Consider the following 25,574-nt stretch of genomic DNA (forward strand, 5'->3'; position numbering starts at 1 on the left):
CCGTGGGCATTAGGGTGTGCACGCCTATGCTTACATGCATAGGTGCTGGAACTACAGGTGCTGGGGGTGCTGCTGCACCCCCTGGCTTGAAGTGGTTTCCATCATATACAGGGTTTACAGTTTGGTTCACTGGCTCTCAGCACCCCCACTATACAAATTGTTCCAGCACCCTTGCTTACATCTCTGATCTGTTCTCCTCCTACTCTTTTTACTCTGTTTCACCCAGACCTCCTCCTGTAGTACATTGGGGAGGGAGGGACCAGCTGTAGATAGTGAGAAGCACTATGAATCACCACTGCCGTCTGGGAATTCAGAAACATTGATGGATTAATATCACCTTAAGGTACTCTTATCTAATCAGTTTAATGATCTGAGGTCTTTATAGATTGTCATCATAATAGTCCAGAAACCAAAAAACCCTCTTCTCGTTCTAAGTACTTTGTGTATAAGCTGTAAAAAGTTTTGTCTCTGAACTTTAAATTGTGATTAATATAAAATGGCTGTGCTTGGTCCTCTTTTTGCCCAAGTGAAGCGAGGGCCTACACTCAACTTGATAGCAATTTTTTGTCTGTCTGTATGGCGGTAACTTTTGAAAACCAACATTTCAAGGGAATAATCAAGACTTCGATGGATAGAATGGTCTAGGCATCAGTTGGTGAAAATTGGAAAACTGAAAAATCCTGATTTCCACTAAAATCACCATTTGGTCATTCAGAATACAAGGGTGAGGGAGTGACCTAACAAAGATCTGTGGGAGGGGAGCAGAGTCACTCTGGGTACAAAGATGAGGTGTTGACCTTACTGGCCTAAGGGAGGGTAGCAGGGTCATGCTGGATATAAGGGTGAGGCAGTGACCTCAGGGTTAGAGTTTAGGGTGATAATAGGATTTGTGGGTCCTTCATCCCCTTCCAGCCCAGCCCCTTCCTCCAGCTGAGTTCCTCACCCCCAACTCTGGTCAGCCCCCACATTCGGGCCTTTAATCCCCATTCTGTTTAGGTCCTACTCCAGCCAGGCTCCTTGCCCATCCACTTTGGTCTCTTAATTTGGATGAAAATTGGGAAAACTGAAAAGGCCTGATTTTAGGATGAGGGTTAGGTTGGGGCAAGGGGACAGGGGATATTGTTATGGCACCAAAGAGCTTTCTCTGCCAGCAGCACTAATGGGCACTCTGAGGGCCCAATTTTAGTGGAACTCAGGCTGCTAGAAGCTTCTCTGTGTCCCTCAAGAGGGCCTCTCAGGCCCATTCTGGCCAGGTGTGCTCCTACTCTACCTGTCTTCCATTCCAGACAGGCCCTCCCCCACACACTCTGGTCAGAACTCTATTGATTTCGGTGAAAATTGGAAATCCAGAAAAGCCTGATTTTCACTAAAATCCAGATTTCCAGTTTCACCAAAATCAACAGAGTTCTGACAAGAATGGAGGGCCCTGGAGCCTTGCCATAGCAAGACAAGGTCTTGGCTGAGTTTACGGCTTGGTCTACATAAATAATGAAGCATGCAACCCTCTAGTATTGTCAAACCTTTTTGTTTTGAAAACTAATTTTATTTGAGATGAATGACTACTTTATAAATTATCAGACACTATTTTGTAGCCTTAATATACTTGGGACTTGTCTCAATTAATTAAAGCCCTTTCCTGTATCATATCACAGAAGAAAATAATTATATTTTTAGGTTCATAACTATCATTAGCTATTTATAATGGTTTTTTTCAAAAATATTAGTATACATGATTCTTTTTACTTTCCAATTTAAAACCCAATGACTTTATCAGCAGCGTAACAACATGATAGCAATGTCAGGAACAGTACAATGCTGTACACTTACTAGGGAAAGGCAGTCACAGTTCTTTTCTCTTATTATTTAACTGATGCAGATGCACTTTTAGTTCTAAACGTTTGTTTCCTAAAGACTCAATCCTGCTAGGCTGAATTCAAAGGCAATTGAGGATGTTGAGCACTTAGCAGGATCAGGCCCTAAATTAGCTACATTTTCACTGACAAATCATGTATTTTCATTGTACTCTCTAGACCAGGGGTTCTTAACCTTTTTCTTTCTGAAGCCCCCCCCACCCCCCCCACACCAACATGCTATAAAAACTCCACAGCCCACCTGTGCCACAATAACTGGTTTTCTGCATATAAAATCCAGGGCTGGCGGTAGAGGGTAGCAAGCAGAGGGGTATGTACTGATGTAAAATCCATTGATTTTAGTGTGAATTTTGGGTGCACAGAGAATGCAGGATCAGGCACTAAAAGTGCAACCTGACTTGAAGGGGTGTCACATTTTTACTTTATCTAGAAAAAAATAAATTTTAGAACAAACTTTGTTCATTAACTCAAAAAGGAAATTATTTTTAGTACTTTAGTTTAATTTCTCTGAAAAGCTCCCAACCATTTAGTTCAATTAGCAGAACTGAAACAGATCTGTACTCAAGGGTCTGAACTGGAAATTTTAATGTGACAGAGTTCTTTACACGGGGACAGAGTGAAGTGCCCATAATTGTTTATTTGAAAGACAGAAGTGGTGGTACTGCAAGAGAGCACAATGTTCTTTTGGGACTAACAACCCCCTCCTCCCTCTCCATAACAGCTCATGTTGTCCTTTTTCAATATAGTAATTTTAGTGCTTTGGAATCTTATGATATTTGTTCTGAATAACAGTTTCATATTTCCAAGTACAGATTGTAACTGCCAGGAAAAATAAACTTTGAGTTTTTAAGTTTGTTCAGAGCCACTGTCACTTTATTCTGAGTCAAAATTAAGAGATAGGAAATAATGCCTGTCTTGGTAATCCCAGAGCAAACATCCCAAAATATGGTTTTATCAAGTTACATTTAAAATGCAGCATGTTACAGAACCTTTCAATAGTGACTCTTTAGCTAATGATTTTTGACAAGTTACTTGCCTTTTGGTTAAATGCAATCTTTTTTTTCTATTCAACCCCATTTAAAAAAAAAACCATTCCAAAATGTTCTTTCTGGCTCTTTTTGTGTGCGCGCATGTGTTTGAACTTCTCTTTTTTCTCCTCACCACCATCCTTAGCACAAGGGGATTTATTTCTTTTAACTTGGGCTATGCTTGCAGTTTTTCTGATTTCTGATCTTTCTAAGTCATACTGCTTTATGATACCTTTGACCGTAAGTAATTGAAACGAAGATAAAAAACATGGTGTGATCTCCCACATGTTCAGTCACTCTATTTTGCCCCTCCAGCTATGGCCCCATCTTCCTTCTTCCCTGTGCCTTTAAGATAATAAGATAATAACTGCTCCCTTGAACTTCTCTTCTCTAACTTCAGCCTGGATATCCTCCAGTCAGGTCTGGATCTGCTCCAGACTGGTTCACACCCTTTTCACTCAAATAAAACTGCTCTCATCACTCTCATTAGTGACTTTGTGTTGGCTAAATTACAGATCCCCTTCTGCATCCTCACTCTCCTTGACCTTTCTGCTGCTTTTTGACACTGTAGGCAGGGGCGGCTCTAGACATTTCGCCGCCCCAAGCAGGGCGGCATGCCGCGGGAGGCGCTCTGCCGGTCGCTGGTCCCGTGGCTCCGGTGGATCTTCCGCAGGCGTGCCTGCGGAGGGTCCGCTGGTCCAGCGGCTCCACCGAAGCCACGCAGGACCAGCGGAACCTCCGCAGGGATGCCTGTGGAAGGTCCACCGGAGCCGCCTGCCGCCCTCCCGGCGACCGGCAGAGCGCCCCCCGCGGCATGCCGCCCCAAGCACGTGCTTGGCGTGCTGGGGTCTGGAGCCGCCCCTGACTGTAGGGCATATCATCCATTTTAGAAACTTGTCCTCTTCTGGTTCTCCTACTGCCTCTTTGGTGGTTGATTGGTCAGTGTCTCCTTTAGCAAATTGCTCTTCTCACTTTCTGTGGGGTCCCACACAGGCCCTCTCAGAGGTCCAGAGAGGCCCAGGCCACTTTCAGCTTTTGAGACCCCTAGGCATAATAAAATAAAAAATGACGACACATGAAAACAAATTAAGGCACCAAAAAAACCAAAAGAGTGAGATATAATTGAATATTTTTTTATTTAACAAATGCTTTTCTAACCCTTTTCTGTGCAAAAAAAATATGTCTTTTACCAAATCACATCTCTTATTTGCTTAAATTTGCTGCTCTAAGCTGAGGGAATGTATCACATTTTGGTCTGATAGGGATGCACATAAAAACAAGTTGTGAAACTTATCAAATGCCACAAAATTAACAAGTGTCTAAATGGCCCTCCTAGACCCCCTTCTGATTGGCCCTGGTCACATGCATCGATCTGAGGCCCATTTTTTTCTCTCTCTACATCCTTTGTCTGGGTGATCTATCTATTCACATAGCTACAAATATCAAAATGACTCAAAATGCAACCTCTCCACTCCAGACCTTTCTCTCTTCACTTAATCCCGCAGTTTAGCTTTTCTCTCTGACATCTCTTTCTAGATATCTCACCATCAGTTTAAACTTAACATGGATAAAACTGAACTTTCTTTCCAAGCCTGCCACACTCCTCTCTCTCTCTCTCTCTCTCTGTTGGCCAACATAGACTCTGTCTTGCCCTGCACATTCAAGCTACATCCAGATCTTTCAGCTTCTTACTACACAAGATTTCTGTCATCTGATCTTTACTGTCTGTCCAAGTAACTAAACCAATTCTCCAAGCCCTCTCCGAACTTGACTACTGTAATCACCTCCTTTGTGACCTTCCTTATACCCTCATCACTCCCCTCCAGTCAATTCAAAAGGCACTGTTAAAATAATCTTCCTTACATATTGTTCTCAATCTCACCATGTCGCCCCTGCCCCTCCTCTCTTTGAGTCTGTGATGGGGTGTACCGACCCTGCACCAGCCCTGAAAGAGTTAACTGTGCTTTGCAGGCTGAGGAAGTCCCACCCCTCTGGCTGTGCTGGGCATGCTCAGCCCAGAGGCAGAGTATAAAAGGAAGCAGCCCAACTCAATCCGGGCAGGTTGCTGAAGGGGGAGGATGCAGGCTCTCAGCTGTCTCCAGGGAACTGCTACATGCTCTGACTACAGAGCCATTGCATGCAGTGTTCCAGATGGACTCTAGGCTGCCTGATGAGTCTGGAGAAGAGACCGCGCTGGCAGGAGCTATGTCAGCTGAGGACCCCAAAGACCCAGGGGAACTGTGGAAAATCGCTGAGGGAGAAAGGGTAGGATGCAGTCCAGGGGACTTAGACTCTTCTCTAGTGAGTGAATCAGGGAACCAGTCAGCGTGTTTTGGTGGTGAGCACCCCCACCATTGCTAGGGCCCTGGGCTAGGACTTAGAGGAACAGGGAGGGCCTGAGTCCCCCTAACCCTGGGTGCCCCACTTCCCCAATAGGCCACACAATCCCTCAGAGGTGGCTACTCTGTTGACTCCAGCCATTAGGCCATGCTGCCCTGAGTAGAAGAGCTGCTTATTGAATCCAGCCATTGGGGCAACTCAACAAATCTGCTTCTTGTGTATATTCAGAACTAAAGTTGCTTATCTAACTGACAAAAGTAAGTTTTACTGCTGCATCAGAGAGACAACACCATGGTGGGGAAAATAGCAGAATTCTATTCTGGTTTTTGTAGCATCAACATAATTGTAAAATATGTATGTTCCAGTTACAGAAACTCTACTGTCCCTGATGAATTAGCCGGAAAGAATAAGCTGAGTTTGCAAGGCTATTGTTGGAAAAAAAACATAATTGTACTGGTAAACTGAGCAAACTTGATCTGGAAGTCCTGAAGAGAGACTAGAATGGAAAACTAAGGGATAACTGACTAAACAAATGTCTTGTATGCCTGAAAGCCTCACCACATTTCCCTGTGTGTTAGATTTTCATCAAGCTTTGCTGAAAGTTTTGCAGTGTCTTGCCAGTTAACTCTGCCTCTCAGTTTAAGAAATGTTGGTTCAATCAGTTGTCCATTGTGTGCTGAATAATTTATCTTTTGATGATGAATAACTTCACACCTGCCAAATCATACAGAGTTTCCATATGACACACATGCCATGTAAGCAGACCTAATGGTGATCACTGTTTTACTCATGGTTTTTGTGAACTCTGAATGTGCTTTTGTAGGACCTGCTGGATTGTATCACTTCATTTACTTCCAGCTGTTCTTCTGATCTGTTTAAGAGAAGATGAGTTGTCCGGAAACAGCACAGAGCAAGACCTTTCTGGCTCAGACAATCTGGAAGTCATACTAAGAAAGTAGCTTTCTAAAATACAAACTGGGTGTTTTTCTTTATTTTGAACTGTTTCCCCATAAAATATACTTCAGCGAGTCCATCTTCTCTTTTTTGGGGACACATGGGTATGTATGGTACATTGACAAGTCCAGGCACTTTGTAAAGATTCCAACAGGCAGAACTACTGGATTATAGTTTGATTTCGTTTTGCTAATGTAGCAAATATTTTAGTTATTATATGGTAAATCAATAAATAGACTTCTGATAATCAATGATCCTTGTGGTAATCATTTAAAATTAGTCCTGTTTTAGATTTGTTCCGTTTACTAATTAGTTTCAATACATTTCTTAAAAGCATTCTGATGACTAGTTCTTTTTCTAGATGTCCCGGGATGAGACGGTGTGTAAATATTGTGGAGTCAGCTATTTGATCCTTCATGAGTTTAAGCTGATGGAAGACAAAGTAAAAGCAATGGAAAAGGAGATGAAGTTTTATGAAGGAAGTGTAGAGCGGGAAAAAAGACTTCAAGCGCAACTACAGTGTCTTAGTCGAGACTTTGAACAGCGCACGGCTGACAGTGAATCAAAAACAGAAAGGTTGGAACATGATATTCATCCTTATATTTTTTCATGTTAACATTCTCATCAATGTAATTGAAAGGATGGTTTCAGAATGTAAACAGGCTTTGGCTTCCCTTCCAGAATCAACCTGAATCAAGTGTAGTTCATACTTGAATACATTTTAGTATTTTAATTTAAATCATAGTTTGATGCATTCCTTAGAAGCAAATATTTATTATCTGACTATTTAGAGCCAGTCAATAAATATAAGTGAAAGAAAGGTCAGATTATTTCAGAGAAAGCTATTGACAAAGATGGAAAATACCTTTATTACTGGAGTAATAATTTATCTAAAATTGTTCAAATCAAAATTTAGACTATTATGGTTGGCAGAATAAGGATTTTACATATCTGAAATGTGTACTTACTGCCCTAAAATAAGTACAATAATCTGCTAAAGAAAAAACAGAAACCTTGCACTGAAAAGCTTACAATTCAGTTTCTGAAAAGAATTATTTAGAGCACTGAAACTGATGTGAAATTGGTTAGTACTGCATGTGTGTAGTTTTGAAATGGCTTCTAAGTCCTACATGGGAACCCATCTTGGAAACATTTACTGCCATGCATAATACAAGTTATATTGTGGTAGTCCCATTAACACAGTGGGAGTTTTGCCTTCATAGGAACTTCAGTAGATTGGCAGTATCAAATGCATAAATATTTCATACTGTATTTTATCTGTTGGTTGATTTTGCTTAGTGCCTATATTCATCATTATAGTAGTAATAAAACTGGAGAACCAAATTAACAAGTTCATTCAGTCAGACAGTTATTCTAAAAACATTTTAAAAAGTATTTTTACATTAAAGGGCACAATCAACTTGAATTCTAGGCAACCTAAAAACATTAGTTACAAGTAGTTTCAGGTATACCCACTGCGTCTTCTTCCCCCAGTTTTTATGGCTCTACTGTCACATTTTCCTTTTTTTTTTTTTTTTTTTTTAAAGATATTTTTCTCTTAGGTTTTCAGATAGTCATACAGAACAAGCAATAGGAGAAGCAGGGAAATTTGACTATACATCTAGTTCTGTAACATATGTTGTTTTCATTATGTTTATATATCTGTCAGCACTGTACCACTCTCCAGTATTAAACTGATATGGAATGACTTTAAACTGATGGTTTTGGGTACAGTGATCAAGAGCTGTAAATGTTTCCTTTCTCAATTAATACAAATAGGTGAGTCTGCTTTTTCTTCTATCTATTTATCAGCAAGTATTACTTTAAAGCTGAAACCAGAAGCACTAGTTATGAAATTCTGTCCTTTTCCTGGGCCCACAGTGTAGCTTTTGTTCTTGCATCTGCAAACTGATTATTTAATATTGCACCATATATGTCAGCTTAGTTTTGGGAAGACAGGAGAAAGCTAAACATGGAAACTGTGTTTTAAAGCCTTTTCCTACTTCTGTTCCTGCCTTCATCCTTACATTTTCTCCCACTATTTGTTTCTTTTTTTCCACCTTTCACCCACACGACTATAAATATTTTTTTCAGATCTAAGTTCCTAATTATGCACCTTATAGTAGTCCATCTTGGATATTCGTTGTTGATGATATAAAGAACTTGGTTTGGTATGGAACTTGTTTGTTATAGTCATTATAAACAAGTTTCCACAATATGTTGATTTCTTTTATTTGATGCTGTAGTATTGTTGGAGACATACTATATTTCACCTTCTATTGCGGATATGCCATTACATGTTTTTTGGTGACCCATCATGACACTAGCAGATTTCTTACCAAAATAATAGTGTACCTCCACTACCCTCTTTTGTAAAAGAAATTCAGTGTTTTTTGGCTTCTCCTAAAACCAAAGGTTTTGAGGAGCTGGTTTCCATTATTTTCTCTCATTTTTCTGCTTCTCTTCCTAACCAGACTTCACTCTATATTCTGTACCACTTCTTGTGCCCTCATTTTCTGTGTTCTTATTTTGACCAAGTATGTATTTTCCAGTTGTAGGTTTATAATATGTTTCTAATCTAAACAGTATCATTTTGTTTATTTAGCAATAACGTGGTGTTTGTGAAAGGTATGTGTTGCTGATTTCGCTAGACACTAAAGTCCTCTGACCACAGAATAGTGTGGCATGAGCTAGCAGCACTGAAAGCTTCCACTCCACATTGGCACTGTTCTGGAGAGACCATCTTTAGGGGTGAGAGAGTAGTTCTAAGTCTTTGTCCAGCCAATCACCAGCCTAATTCTAAAGACTGTCAGTTGCTGTGGTAGTTCTTGTGAGATGGACTGAAACTGCTAACTCATTACACATTGAGCATTAATGAGCCCTATAATAGTAATCACTTTCAGCTAGAATTCACCTGGAATGTATTGGAAACACTAGAGAAGAAACATTGAATTGCACCAGTGGCCTACAGGCAAAGCACTCTGTCATCCGTTAACAGTCCTGTGAGCCACCCAAGGAGAGTAATAATTTAACTTGACTGTAACATTTGAGATTGAGTTAGAGAACATCTTCAGCAGTCATTGCTAATAAATCTTTAATCCTATAATATGTATGGCCACTCAGAGTTACATAATACACTAGCCTGTAGCCCATTCTGCTTGCTGCAGTTTTTTTGGGTATTTTTTTCCATTCTGGGCTCCGAGCTTGGAATAAAGAAGAAGTAGATTCTTTTTCTCTGGTTCAAAAACCCTTTTTAGCAGAGTGCATTTGCTTCTAATTGTTTTTACAGCTCTGGGCATCAGTTACACAGTGAATAACTGTAACATTCAGTATATTAGCAGATGATGTAGCAGCACATTCTTCTTGCTTAGAGCTGTTTGCTAGAGGTGAACTAAATTTTCCATTTATCGGTATTTTTGTAGCAAAGCTTGAACAGTTAATGAAAATTTCACCAATGCATTTTTCCCCCCAGAGGCCTGGCCCATACTGTAGGCTTGATTCAAAGTGCGCTGGAGTCAAAGGATATGTCTGCACTTGGAGCTGGCGGTAGACAGGCCATTCATCAGGTTTTAAGCTGAATACTCCTCTTTTTCTATGGTTTGTCCCTCCTCCAGTTCAAAACCAGATGTAGTTTTGTCCAATGTCACCAAAGAGGGATGCCATTTTGAAAAGCACGCCGCTACACACCTGCACGCATGACTTTCATGCATCTTCACGCCAGCAGGGGGTGGGCTTCTTTCAAAATGGCTTTCTCCATGCGGCATGACCTTGCATGCACTGTGTGTGAGGTCGCACCGGGTGTGCAAGGTCACGCTAGTGGGGGTGGGCCCATTCCCGTCCCAGAAGTACCGGAATGTCCAGTATTCTGGGGATGTGGCAGTGGCCATGCTAGCTGGGGGTGTGATTCTCAGCTCAAGTAGACATACTTATTCTAGCTCTGATTGAGCTAGCATGCTAAAAATAGTAGTGTAGCTGCAGGAGCACGGGTAGCAGCAAGCAGTGGCATGGGTCTGGGAGGCTTTGTACTTAGTGCAGCTACCCATACTGCTGCTCAGTGCCACCACGGCTACACTACCATTTTTAGCACACTAGTTCCAAGTGTGGTAGTAGCAAAAGGAAGTTTTCCCCTTGACTTAAGGGGGTTTTGATCCAGCTGTATTTGAATAATAAAAATAAATAAGCTATTGTGCCTTGTTAAGTACCTTTTCTAAGTATCTCGGCTCTTCTGTTCATTGTCCTGCTTTTCTCTTGTGATCTATTGCTGCTGACATATTAAGTTGTTACATTTGCTGACCACTCCATGCATTGCCATGGTCCTGGTTTTTGCCTGGGTGAGATGGGGCTGGCTAGAGACTGAGATTTCATCAGTGGCCAAAAATGTCTTTTTAAATTTGTGGTTGGCCAAGAGACTGGATGTGTTTCTCTCAGATACAGACCCCATTTCTTTTTTTGGTTTTAGGTTAGACTACTGTGAGGTGCTCTACCTGTTGGTAACGCAGAGCGGGGCTGGGTGGCGCACCCTCCCTGCCCCCTGTGCGGGCTGGACTGGGCTTCGCCGTGCACTCTCCCCAATGTTCCTCCATGCCCCTCTAGGGGGGCATGTCCCACAGCTTGGGGACCACTCCCATAGAGAGAGAGAGAGAGAGAGAGAGCCTAGATCAGGGGTGGGCAATAATTTTTGGGGGCGGGGGGGGGCACAGGCCGAACATTTCTACTATATTAATAGAGGGTCTGGGAGGGAGTTTGGGTGCAGGAGGGAGCTATGGGCTGGTGCAGAGTGTTGGGGTGCAGGAGAGGGTGAGGGGTGTGGGCTCTGGGAGGGAGTTTGATGCAGGAAGGAGCTCCGGGCTGGGGCAGGGGATTGGGGTGCAGGAGGGGGTGCAGGGTATGGGAGAAAGTTTGGTTGCAGGAGGGGGTTCTGACCTAGGGCAGGGGGTTGGGGTGCAGGAGCGGGTGTGAGGTGCAGGATTTGGGCAGTGCAGCAGGGCTCAGGCAGGCTACCTGCGTGCTGTGGCCCCACGCTGCTCCCAGAAGCAGCCGTGGCTGGCTGCTGCTGGCATGTCTCTGTGTGCCCCTTGTGAGGGGGAATCAGAGGGTCTCCATGCACTGCCTGTGCCCAGTTTCTGCCAGTGGGAGCTGTGATGATGGTGGTGGGGGTAGGGGCAGCACATGGAGCTGCCTCCCACTCTACCAGGGGAGAACAGAGATGTGGCAGCAGCAGCCAGCCATAGTCCCTTCTGGGAACGGTGTGGGGCCATGGCAGGCAGGCAACCTGCCTGAGCGCCCCACTGCGCCGCAGGACTTTTAGCAGCCTGGAGATTGCGAATGGGCAGCCAAAGAGCCTGGTGGGATGGATAGAAATGTTCGATGTGCCAGTCTGTCCCGTGGGCCATATTTTGCTCACACCTGGCCTAGATAGACAGAATGAACTAACAATAAAGGATACACATTATCTCAGATCCTTTTGACGAATGGATGGCTCGCTCTGGAACAGTTATTCCATATTGACACTGGTCCATTGTGGTTATGTCTGTCTTCAATAGGGAGTATTGCTGGCATATGTATTCCTTTCTGCTTCCATCGAGAGTTACTCTATAGGAGCAGTGATAAAAATATTCCTTTGAAATCACTATATGACTTCTAGTAAATACCATAAGATAGTGGCCTGAGGAAACAAATAATGAAAGATACAAGCATTAAAAACTAGGCATTAAAATCATCACATAGGGAGAGGGTGGGATTTGTAAATTAAATCTATTGGAGAACTCTTCTTGTGTGTGAATGAGCTGAATAACTTCATATTTGCATAATGATTTAGAGTTCAATTGTCTGTTATATTGAAGCATGACCCATTCTGTATTATGCTGTTATATAGAAGCATGACCTATTCTGTATTATGCTGACTAGGTGGGATATAACTAGAGACACTGAACAATCTTCTTTTTCTGAAATTATGATATGGTAGATGGTCTTTCATTCTGATTCAATGAAATTTCCAGTTAATGGAATCTTCCTTTTTAATGGTGATACTGCTGTCTAGTGAGCTGCAGAATTGTAATGCGCTCATCAGATTACCGCACAGTCCTATGGAGATGGGAAGAAGCACTATTTCTAATATGAAAAGACCTAAGCCTGCTGTTTACCCAGTGGCAAGGGCAGCCATGAGAAGTCCAGTATAGTGGCTCAGCATGGATGGAATAAGTTCACAGGAGGCGGGGAAGTATTTCATATATTTCTTACTTGTATGATCCCTAAGGGTAGACTAAGAGCTGCTATTAGAGAAGCAAAGAGACAAAACTAGCCCAAGACTGAGATTAAATACAAAGGCCGATCGTCAGTAAATCGTCGGAGCCCTACTTAAACAGAATTATCATCCTGATTAAGTAGCAGTCTTTACTGTTAAATAAGTATAACTAGGTTTAAGTCAGTTGGTTCTCTGAGAGATACATTCCGGGTGCCCACCAGCCTGTGGGTAACGGGTGTATTTTGGTGTCTGCAGTTGTGTGTACTAACTCTTTGTTAAAAATTCGGTACAAGGCAGTTCCCTGTGCTGCATCAGTTTACGTACGTTTAAACCGCAGTGTGATAAACTGACCTAACATGCCATGTCATGTTGTTTTACCAAGCTAATAAGTATCTTTTTAACCTAAAGGTAGTAGGTATTTTTCCAGTATTTGTCGTTTGGTGTGAATGGCAGATATTCTGCTATTGCCAAGTTCCAGAGGTAACATAATATAACATGTCCCATGCAATAAAACACATGGTGATACATCATAACTGATGTAATGTAACAGGATGCAGTGTAGTTATAATAAATAATAAATAGTGAATCAGAAATGAAATGAATAACGAGCAAACATGTATTATAGCAGTTGTCTGAATATTTGTCTCTGGTGACATGCAGTTACTTTGGTCAACAATTGCCTGCTATCAGCATGTCTGACTACGTTTTTTTTAAACAGTGTTTAACCTCTTATGTTTGTCTCATTATTTATTCTGTGTTCTGAACTGTTCTTACTTTAGTTAAATAGAGTACTTCTTCCTCTTATAATATCTCCTTGGTATATCTGAACTGGAAAATCTCTGTTTACGACTGATGTTTTAATCCTGACTAACACTGAGAAGACATTTGTGTGAATTGACCTAAAGCTGAAAGATTTAGCACTGTCCATAAGTTATTTGTAACACACTCATATCAGATGAAATATCAGGAACAAATTTTGTGAGTAACTTATTCCATACACATTATGGATGTGTCATAAACAGGAAACTCTCTGGCTACATGGACATGTGATTTTACACGTCTTTATCTTACTAAGATGCTGATGGAAGATTCAGCACTCGGGATACCTTGCAAATTTGCATTTTGTTTACTTAGCTGCATGCCACAAATTGCTGTAGTCCTTATTGCTTTCTTTTTGGAATCCATTTTCTTAATGACCGTAATCATGACTTAAGAGAGAGTCCATTACAATGTTTCATGATGCATGTATGGCCTTATTATATCTATGATATTTTTGTCATGTATGCTGTCTGCCATGATCCTCATGGAATATCATTAGGTTATCTAGACACCTCTGACTGGTGAAACATAATAGTGTGTCATATGATGCTATAACTAGTTTTTGACTTGGACAAACTTTATGGAGCTGAGGTAATGAGGTGTTTATGGGGATGATGGAGTACATGAAAAGTACATTCCGTGGAGTAAAAGTAGTGGCCATATCTGAATGGCAACAGCATGTCGTGGTGGGAGGGGGAAGCTCTCCCATAGTAAATGAAAAGCAAACAAAAAAGATCAGGATACAATAAATCCTGCTGCCTTTGTAAAATGCAGAGCTAGTCTGAAATGTTCACTTGCATGCTGTTCTTCTGAAGGGTAGGATTTTGGACCTTAGAGTACTGCATATGTTTGTACTTATCTAGTATTTGGAAAACCTTTTAGTTGAAATTAAATTAAATTTCCCCCATCGGAAACAATCATGAAAACAACTTTGCTTGAAAAATTTGGCCGTGTTTTCTTCTTTTGTAGCTGTTGTGTTGCATATCAGCATTCTGTGATTGTTCACGTTCAATAAGGTAAAATTTTGCTGGTCTTGAAATGACAACCTTAAGCCCCTATACTTTTCTATTCAGTTTTAAGAATAATTTTTGGTTTCATTAAATTATTTCAGTTGTATCCCGTTCTATGCTAGCATATTTTAAATGAGAAAAAGTAAGATCAAGAAAAACATTTTGCTGTTGGCAGCAGGTGTGTGAGATCTTATACTGATCCTTTTCGCAGAAGGTATAAAGAATTTTATAAAGCAGACTCACCATACTGGTCCCTGAGGATCCTGCATACATCTGTTGTGTTCAGGCAAAAATTAATGTCCCACTAGACTTTTACTTGGCCTCTAATTTCTCAACCTTCTCTAGTGTCTCTCATAGAAATGAGGCCACTGTTTGGTCCTTAATCTTTACAAAATCATGAACTATGCCAAATCATAGCAATTTGTATATTATAGTCTTCATCTTTATATTAACCTATGGATTACTAGCCAAAAGGTTTGTCCCACTTAATGCCAATGCTTGAATTGTACCCTGGGTGTGGAGTTTTGGATGGTTGAAGTTTTCCAGAAGTTCAAGACCAACAGTAATTTGAAGGCTAAAAGGAAAAGGACGTGTTTCACACTTAATCTCTTACGTCTACACTACGGGATTATTCCAAATTTACATAAACCGGTTTAGCAAAACAGATTGTATAAAATCGAGTGCACGCGGCCACACTAAACACATTAAATCGGTGGTGTCCGTCCACGGTCCGAGGCTAGCGTCGATTTCTGGAGCGTTGCACTGTGGGTAGCTATTCCGTAGCTATCCCATAGTTCCCGCAGCCTCCCCCGCCCCTTGGAATTTCCGGGTTGAGATCCCAGTGCCTGATGGGGCAAAAATCATTGTCGCGGGTGGTTCTGGGTAAATGTCGTCAGTCACTCCTTCCTCTGGGAAAGCAACGGCAGACAAGCATTTTGCGCCTTTTTTCCCTGGATTGCCCTGGCAGATGCCATAGCATGGCAATCATGGAGCCCGTTTTGCCTTTTGTGACTGTCACCGTATGTGTACTAGATGCCGCTGACAGAGGCGATTCAGCAGCGCACCTCCCCTTAGGCTGGGGGGGGTTCCGTTAGCATGGGGCGGGCTTCGCCCGCCCCATTTCCTGGAAACCCAATAGATACACAGCAGCATGCTTTTGCTTTTGCATGACAGCAGAGATGGTTACCAGCCATATTGCACCATCTACCATACCATAAATTGGTAATAAGATGATCATGGCTACCAGTCCTTTTGCACTGCACTATTTGCTGCTGTCATAAGTGCCCCTGGCTAAGATCAGCCAGGGGCGCAAAAGCTAAAATTGGGAATGACTCCCTGAGTCAATCCCTCCTTTTTGGTATCTAAAAATAGAATCAGTCCTGCCTAGAATATGGGTAAGTGTACTAGAGAACCACTGTATCATAGAACCAGAGAGCACAGCTGCTCTGTGTCAGATCCTGCAGAAATTATGAGCTATATGCTATTCACAGGGGGTTGCTCCTGCAACAACCCCACCTGTTGATTCCGTTCTTCCCCCAGCCTTCCTGGGCTACCGTAGCATTGTCCCCCCACTTGTGTGATGACACAGTGACTTGTTAGTGAGAAATGAGTGGAAGGCAGCCTCCAGCTGCTATGATAGTCCAGACAGGACATTAAGCAGTGTGTAAGAGAGGAGCCCAGCATCCCGCTGCTAGTCCAGGGGCAATTGAATCTTTTCTTTACACATGAAGGGTGGGGGCTGATGGAGCTCAGCCCCCTGTTGCTATGATGAAGACGGTTACCAGCCATACTGCACCATCTACCAGGAAAAATTAGGGGCAGGCGCCCTTGATCGACCTCACTGATGGTAGTCGGCATGGTTACCAGTCCTTTTGCACTGCACCATAAGGCTGATGATGAGGACGGTTACCAGCCATATTTCACCATCAGCCACCCATGGTGGGGGGGGAGTGAGGATGTTGGTGTTGAGTGCTGCAGCATCGCGTCTATCTGCAGCATTCAGTAAAGATAGGGTGACATGTAAAAGAGTCAAGAGAGGATTGTTTTCCCTTTCACTTCTGGGGGTGGGTGGGTGCGTAAATTGCCGAGCTATGCCCTGACCCACCGCGGACACTGTGTTTGACCCTAGAAGCATTTGGAGCTCAGCCAAGAATGCAAATGCTTTTCGGAGACTGCAGGAACTGTGGGATAGCTTGAGTCCTCCAGTCCATGAGCGTCCATTTGATTCTTTGGCTTTCCGTTACGCTTGTCACGCAGCAGTGCGCTGAGTCCCTGCTATGGCGTCTGTCTGGAGATTTTTTAAAAATGATTTTGAATTTCGTCTTCTGTAACGGAGCGCTGATAGAACAGATTTGCCTGCCCTTACAGCAATCACATCCGCATGGTCCATGCTGGAGCTCTTTCTTTATTTTGATTTTTAACTGCATCGCCACACGTGCTGATCGGAGCTCCACGCTGGGCAAACAGGAAATATTCAAAAGTTCGCGGGGCTTTTCCTGTCTACCTGGCCACTGCATCCAAGTTCAGATTGCTGTCCAGAGCGGTCAGTGGTGCACTGTGGGATACCACCCGGAGGCCAATACTGTCGATCTGCGGCCACACTAACCCTAATCCGATATGGTAATTCCGATACTAGCGCTACTCCTCTCGTTAGGGAGGAGTACAGAAACCGGTTTAAAGAGCCCTTTATATCGATATAAAGGGCCTCTCAGTGTGGACAGGTGTGGCGTTTAATCGGTTTTACGCTCCTAAAACCGGTTTAAACGCTTAGTGTAGACCAGGCCAGAGTTTAATGGAAGCAGCTCAGAATTCTTTTGGGGAAGACCCTGCCTTCTCCTCTGTGGCTGTGGAGAGCCCTCCTGCAGCAGGATTTAAGATACAGCAAGCTAAGGCCTTTTTACTTCTGTGTGAGAGTGTCCACACAGGGGTTTATTGTGCTATCATTTATGCAAATGAACTTTCCACCTGTTAGTTGATTATCTTAACTTTCCAGAGTGTCCCTATATAGACAAGCCCTATTAGAGTTTGTCAGAGAATATATCCTGACTACATGCCAGTTCTCTTTAAAAAGATACTGACACCTTGTAGAGGGCTTTGAAATACTTATATTATTTGCTCCTGTAGCATATAATTTTCTGTGTTTTTTTTGTGTTCTTTTACTAGGTAATTTATCTGCAGTGAGCTTGCTCTTGTTTGCTTCTGCTTCTTGTCCCCCAGTAGTCCTCTGTTTTAAATGTCATATTTCAGCATTGAGAAAATGACTGAGTCAGAGGACTGTGCCATTAAGTAGGAATAAGAGGCAGATGGACTCCTCCTCTTTCCATGCCACCACAATTAAGAATAAAGAACAAGGCATGAGAAATATATTAAAAAAAGAATTGTTTCTAAATGGAATGCCTTGTTGAAAAACATCAGCAGCTCTGTAAGAAACAAAGAGTCATTTGTTTAAAATATGCCTTAGAAGATATACTCAGCTCTTTCTGTCATGCCTTCGAGTTGTGTATGGGGAACATGGGAATAGTTCCTCATCTTTTACTAGGGTAGAGGGCCTCATTGATTGACAAAACACTATAATCACCACTACAATATATTTGTTGGTATTGCATTGATGTGTATCACAGTACATAAAAAGAAATAATTTCATAAAGTAAATGAGAGTTCTGCAATGTGATACAGATGTTTCATGTGGGTGTTGGAATTTAGAATGTGGGCGCTCCTTAAAGGCTCAATTGTAAAAGACAAATAGATATATTATTTTGCCAAGAAGTGGCACATGGATATAGAATTCAGTAAGCACATGTATTTTGCACAGACCAATTGCCAACAGCACGAAGCAGTGTGGTGCCCCCTTTTCTTTGTAGAGGGAGTGAGCACGTGCTGGGTGCTATAATTTTTCAAGGCCTTTATTCATACAATTTTACTTCATTCTGAAAGGTGAGGCTAAGAGTAGAAGTGCAAAATAGTTATTTTGTATTCAGAGAAAAAGTTTATTTGTGTGTTTAGAAGAGGTATGGAATTAACTAAGAAATAGTGTTTGACTATTTTTAATGAATCAGTAATATGTGCCAATTTAATAGTGCATATTATTTTAATTAATCAGGTCATAGCTTTATTAAATATTTCTCTGTAGTATTGGTATACTGTACCAGCCAGCAGAAAACCAAAAAGTGGTTTCATACAACAGGTTTTTTTTTTTAAATATTTGCAAAATAATAATCTGTGAATTCTGTTACAGGTGATGATACAGGCGGTCTCTGTTGTTACTCTCCGAGTGAAATTCAGACCTTGCGCTGGCCCTCTGCACAAGGCTAATGGGGTTTAAATGGGATTTATGTGATGCCAAGGCCTTTTGCTAGTCCTCTGCACAGGGTTGAATTAGGGCCACTTTCATATTTATGAAAATCACAGACAAGAGTTAGATGAGTTCCAGGAAGGGGATAAATTAACACAATGCCCTGGATAGTACTAGAAGATCATGCCCTCTGTCTTTGACTGCTAGATTGACTCTTCAAGCTATAAAGAGGTTTGCTTAATTGACAAAATTAAACATTCAGTTCGAATGTTAGTAAATGAGCAGAACTCATTCATGGGTCCTGCCCTTCAAAGCTGATAACCTCTAGTCTGTAAGGATTTATTCCTCTGTTCAGAAAAGGCTCTAACGGGTCTAACCTACTTCTCTCCCAAGCTGATTTCCCGCAGTGTGTTTGTTCATCCAAAAGCAGATGTGTTTAGCTGCAACAGTAACTTAATCTGGGTCAGACAAAAGGCATTATTTAGAGATGAAAAACAACTGTCAGTGGAAAGAGTCATGTTAATCTGCAGAACAATTTTGCTTCCTTCCTTACTAAAAATATTAAGTAAAAATAATATTTTAAACTTTTTTTCATAATTTCGACATCTGAGAATGGTCCCACATACTGCAGAAGATTAATGGGATGGAGAAATGGTTACCTACCCTCTAGGTGTTTGAGCAAGTAGTGCTCTTTGAAGCTATTTAAAGTAATTTGGAGAGGAATGTATATTTTAGTGTAAGGTAGAAGGGAATTTTTCCTACTTGAAAAATGTAACCTTAGAAAAATGCATTCTGTCCATCTATACAATTGATACAGTGATACCTATCATACGGTGGTGTTGTAAGGCTTGCTTACTTAATGTATATAAAGTGCTTTGAGACCCCTGGAAGAAAGGAGCTAGAGAAGTGGAAAGCATTACTCAGATTCATGTTCAGTTACTGTAAATTGTACTTTTTTAAATTTCAGTCTATGTCCTGTTTTACTGATTGGCTGGAGGGGGCTTGCCCAAGCATCTAGTTGATTGCTTTTGGGCCCTGTTGAAGAAATTCTTAGCTTTCATCAAAATGAAAAGTTTCTAGCCATCCTTTCTTCCTAAGATAGCCTTGGAGAAGTAAATGAATTGTTCACTGGAGTTGGCATCAACAAGCAGCGAGGCTTTTTCAGCAGGAAGCTGGAGTGGGGAGGATTTAAAAATTCCCTTGACAGATACTTAAAAGTGAAGCAAGTCAATTAAGTTTAGGATGTATCCTCTCCCAAATTCTTAGACCAGCCTTGTGTATAGAGGTATGAAAATGATGAACAGGATTAGTTATACTGTGTGTATTGAAGCCAGCAGTTTTGAAGATCTACCTAGAAATGCTAAGGTCAGTTCTCCTTGTTAAAACGTTCATCCATTTCTGAGTTTGTCAAGATTAGGGAAAAAGGCATTTTTTAAATCTGAATTTTAATACCTTTACCTTGATTTTAAACAGTGTCTATATTAGTGGTAAGTAGGGCTTTCAACTGAATTAAGCTTGCTCAGTTGAGCTAACTTAGAAAAAAGGCACCATTTTCCTACACTACGCAAGGACTCTGAGGCTAGGATTGCTCACTCAGGCCATGCTTCAGGTAGACATGAAACTGCTGTGACAGATGAGAACTCTCCTCGCACATCTGTAACCAGTACCATTTTGAACAAATGTGGCACATGAGAACTCCCATCACACATACTTCCTGCACCCCCATCTTGCTGACTGCACCAGCTGTGACAAAGGTGTATGTGGGATTTGGAGGAAAGCTGCATTGAATGGGACTCTTGCAGCCTGCTTTTTTCTTCCTGTCAGTGCCTGCATCAGTTCTAGCCTCAAGTTTCAATAAGTGGCACTGGGAAGAAGTCCTTCAACCCCACACTGCTTATGGGAAACCCTTGCCTCCTCCTGGTCCCCACACCAACTAGAGGAGACCATCCACAGCCAGAAGACACCCACCTTCTTTGAGAATCAAAATAGATCCAGAGTATGAAGCTGAAATGTTGTTAGGGAATGGGAGAAATATCAAAGTCAAGGCTCCACCAAGCCAGTGGCTCACCAGGCTAACGTTGTTAGGCACGTCAGTTTCATAGTCAACAGTACACCAGCATCACATCTGACCGTCTTTGAATGCTCCAACCTGATGTATCAGGTTCCCGTTTTGCAGCGTGGTGAACTGGGGTGGCCTTTCAGTGTGAGATCAAGGGAGACTGAAACCTACAACTTTCAGGATTGAGGTCGAGTGACTTAACCACTGTGCCGCCACATCTTTAAAAAAGTATGGAGAACTATGGAGTTTATTAATGTGGGGGGACGGGGAGGGAAGAGTATTCCCACAGGAAATCTCCTATGTATCACCAACTGAGGTTTTTTTTTTTTTTTTTTTTCAAAATCATTCTGTGGCCTGCTTAATGTTCGGCTAAGAATGTTAGAACTGTCATACTGGATTAAACCAATGGCCCATCTAGCCCAGTATTCTGTCTCTGACAGTGGCTAGACCAAAGCTTCAGGAGGAACTATATAGAAAAGGGCAGGTGAAGTGATCCATCCCTGTTTTCCCCTCTCTTCTGGCAGTCAGAGGTTGAGGTCACCATGAACATGGGGTTGCATCCCTGACCATCTTGGCTAATAAAAATTGATAGACCTATCCTTCATGAATACACCTAGTTCTTTTTTGAATCCAGTTATACTTTTGGCCATCACAACATCCCACTGCAGTGAGTTTCACAGATTAATTGTGCATTGTATTAAAAAGTACTTCCTCTTGTTTGTATTAAATGGGCTGCTTATTAATTTCATAGAGTGACCTCTGGTCTTTGTATTGTGGGAAAGGATAAATAACACTTTTCTGTTCACTTTTTCTACACCATTCATGATTTTATAGACCTCTAGCTAACCCCCTTACTCATCTCTTCTAAAATGAGCAACCCTAATCTTTGTAGTCTCTCGTCATATGGAAGCCATTCCATGCCCTGGATCATCTTTGTTGTCCTTTTCTGAACCTTTTCCAGTTCCACTATATGTTTGTTTATAGACAGATAGATAGATCTTTCTGTATGCCCTCTTTATTTCTATTGCTAGTTTTATATTATGCTATCAGTGTCACACAGTTATAGCATGAAAAATAGGTTACCACCAGGAAAGGAGTTACAGCAGCATTCCTACAAAATTTTAGGCATTCTCCTATGTTCTTGCTTACATTTCTCTAGAAAATAAAAGCATATTATGTAAATGCATGAAATCATACAGCTGAAAAGATGCTGTTCATTTAGTTTACCTCCTTCAGTGCTGGCTCATTCCTCACAATACACATTAGTTGCTTTTCCAATCAGTTATTTAAATGATTCAAGTGATGTGACTTCTTAGGCTTTTCATGGCCTGTTCCACCTCCTACTATCACAGGAATTCATTCATGTGCTATTTACCCACAAGATCCTAACATATTATCGTTGCTTAGCATTCCAGAGGAAGAAAAAAAACTTCCTTGCTAATACGCTGTGGAGGGCAATCCCCATATTTAAATTATGTATGTAATGTTATTTTTACCCAGAGATACCAGAGTTGCATATAAGAGACAACAAAATACTGCTTTATAAATATTTCTCATCCAGTAGCTTGATTGTGGACATTCAGAAACTGATACAGAAGAGAACTTTTAATGTGTTTAATATTCTTTGTTTTTGTGGTATACTTTGTGAAACTCTGTATGATCCAAATTCAAACTTTTATTTTAATATCCTTGCTACAGTTACACATTGTCAACTGCACGTTACAAATGGAGTAATTTTTTGTTTGTTCATACTGTAGGATCAAGTCAAAACTGCATTTTGTCAAAAATATAATTGTATTTCTCCAATAGTATAATGGTCAGATAGTTTGTTATACTGAGTTGTTATAGGTTTTCTGACTGCTCTTTTATTGAAATGATATAATGTGTGTGGTGGGAGAGGGGAATTAGACAGAGGAAGGAGCATCTCTGGCCACTTGGAGAAGGGGCCAGATTGATATTTATTGGGTTCAATTTAGTCCTACCATCTCTCTCGCCCACTTGCTGAGCATCTTTCTTCCACGTCCATCCTTTACTTTCCATGGAGCTTATCCCACCTCTATCGTTGTGGGGAAACAGGGTGGTGGTGGCTCAGATCAGCAGCTGAGGATGAAACTTGTCAGCATACAGCTCAGAAGTGACTTGATACTGAAGAGCTAGGAAGTAAGGTGAACTGAAGGCATAAAGCTCCTTGCACATTGAGGGGACTGGAAGACTTCATTTACACTTCTCATTTACTAGCTCAGTGTTGCAGACCCAGTGAGAATGTTTATTTCTTTAAAAACGTTCTTTCCAATAAAATTATATAGAGAATAATTTCTTATGTTATTTTAAAAACCATTAATTTGTTACCAAGTTTGATCTGACCATGTCTCTTTAAAGCTGCTTTGGGAAACTTTTCTTTTATATTGCTGGCTTGCGTTCAGTTAAAAACTCCCATTTAAAGTTGCCGTAACACTTTCTGTTGCATATAAGTCTCAAGTCTTTTATAATGATGAAGTATTGGCACTGTAATTTGTTAATTTTCAAAATAATATACTGAGCTGAACTCTCCTCTTGTACCATTCCTACTATGGTATAACTCCATTGACTTCAGTGGAGTTACTCCTAATTTATACTGGTGAGGGAAGAAAATCAGGCTATTTTTCAAAATTGAATTTACTGCTGGTGAAAGATGCTTAGACTGTGAAGGCCTTTGTTCTTCTGCAGAACAGGTTGCGAACAGGTAGTGGCAATGCAGTTTTCTCTTGACAATCCCACCATTGTATTATAATCCCATTCTGGAGGTTCATGTCTGGAGGGAAGGTTATTCAGTTTCTGGGCCCACTAAATTTTTTTACCTCTGTCAAGACTGCAAAGAAGAGTGTCAAATAGTGCCAATTGTGAGTTGATTATCAGTCCACACAGCAATGGATGGAGACCACCAACTCATCTCACATAGACCACTGAACATTTGCCAAGATATTACCTTAATTTACTGTCAGACTGGGTCAGATGTGAACCAGCAACACAGAAGTGAAAGATTTCATATACCAGTACATTACCAATCTCCTAAATCATCTAGCCCGACTACTATGGATTAAGTTAAACAGACCACTGAAAAAGCGTAATTTGGAAGTAGTTTGTGAATAGGTCTGTCAGAAATATGCTTCACAGTTTTTGTGAAATGTACAAGGTATATATTCTACACCCAATTAACAAATTAAATGTTCGCTTCTTCATATAGATGCAGATAAGTCTGCATGTGGAAGTGAAAGAGACATGTAGAAATGAAAATAATGTAGAGAATGCACAATCAATCATATCTACTAATAACATTAGGAAGGGGCTATTGACCATTAGTACTGCTTCAGGACATATCCGTTTGCACTGAAGAGTCCCTTGCAAATACTTCTCTGCTTTTCATAATATTCTTTTCGTTGTCGGCACCAGTTGTTAACATGTCACATGCAGCTCCCACTCCGTGCAGACTTCCTCCTGTGTTCAGCATGAACATATGTTAGTTGTGAAGAAAAGATGTTCAGTTTCACAGTTTATTGAAATGTAAGAATGTAGAAGGGAGCACTGTGTTCTCAAGATTCTCTTTTAGTGCCAGGAGTTAATGATCCATTGAGCTCTGTAGGTCTCTGTGGTCCCTCATGCTAACTATGGCTAAATTAACAAGTTTATTCTCCCCCTCCCCCAATCAATGATGGGAGACAGTATGCAACTATTCAGACTGAACCCCAGCAGGAGGTATAATTATACTTTTTATCCATTAAAGTAGGCCTCCCGATAGCCACTATCTCCAATCAGATTGAGGTTTTTTTATTTTTATTTAAAGTTGGGAGCTTTTTCCTAACAAGATCCAGTATAGTACTTTTAATTCAGACAGGTAGTCCTTATAACCATTAAAGCATTAATTCCTAAGTAACTTCAAGAAATATTTATCTTTCAATTAAACATCAAAGTCTAGTCTGCAATGACAATCTCAGGATGCAGTACTCATGGCTCCTGTATTGAGATCTGTTAGATGGCCACATAGTAATCAATACATAAATTCACCAAATTCTGCATATTTGTCATCCAATCTTAGTTGGTCTGGTCCCTTGGTATAACTAAGGGTATGTCTGTACAATGCCATGCCCAAGCTATACCTTAGCAAGTTGAATCTAGTGTGGATAACAGTAACAGTGAAGAAGTGCAGTGCAGGCTTCAGCACAGACCTGGGTACATACTGGGCTTGCTAGCCTGCTTTGAAGCTCGCATTGCCTTATATTCCCTGCTATTGTTACAAGTGCTAGGTGGATTCAGGCTAGCTTGGGTAGGCTAGTCCATGTAGATTTTGCTCTGTAAGCACACTCTTAGTCTAACATGAAACCAGGGAAATACAACCTAGATGGAGTTACTATAAGGTGGGTGCATAACTGGTTGGAAAATCGTTCCCAGAGAGTAGTTATCAGTGGTTCACAGTCATGCTGGAAGGGCATAACGAGTGGGGTCCCGCAGGGATTGGTTCTGGGTCTGGCTCTGTTCAATATCTTCATCAATGATTTAGATAATGGCACAGAGAGTACACTTATAAAGTTTGCGGCTGATACCAAGCTGGGATGGTTGCAAGTGGTTTGGAGGATAGGATTAAAATGCAAAATGATCTGGACAAACTGGAGAAATGGTCTGAAGTAAATAGGATGAAATTCAATAAGGACAAATGCAAAATTCTCCACTTAGGAAGGAACAATCAGTTGCACACATACAAAATGGGAAATGACTGCCTAGGAAGGAGTACTGCGGAAAGGGATCTGGGGGACATAGTGGATCACAAGGTAAATATGAGTCAACAGTGTAACACTGTTGCAAAAACAGCAAACATCATTCTGGGATGTATTAGCAGGAGTATTTACGAGAAGTAATTCTTCCGCTCTACTCCCCGCTGATTAGGCATCAACGAGTGATGAGCTGCCAAAATCTTAACAACCGGT

General features: G+C 41.3%; 1 protein-coding gene across 4 annotated transcripts in view; it reads left to right on the forward strand.

The window, feature by feature from the left end:
* The window catches only part of LEKR1 (leucine, glutamate and lysine rich 1), a 126,492-nt gene that overhangs the window by 5,712 nt on the left and 95,206 nt on the right, over positions 1-25,574 (forward strand). For 2 of the 4 annotated variants that reach the window (XM_045031427.1, XM_045031428.1), the window contains exon 3: positions 6,555-6,769. In XM_045031427.1, coding sequence (XP_044887362.1) covers positions 6,555-6,769 — 215 coding nt within the window. Of the gene's footprint in view, positions 1-5,072; positions 5,165-5,439; positions 5,497-6,554; positions 6,770-25,574 lie in introns of those variants that run through there. The other 2 variants (XM_045031426.1, XM_045031429.1) reach the window with 2 other exon arrangements.

Source organism: Mauremys mutica, chromosome 9, assembly GCF_020497125.1.
Source record: "Mauremys mutica isolate MM-2020 ecotype Southern chromosome 9, ASM2049712v1, whole genome shotgun sequence".
Classification (NCBI taxonomy): domain Eukaryota; kingdom Metazoa; phylum Chordata; order Testudines; family Geoemydidae; genus Mauremys; species Mauremys mutica.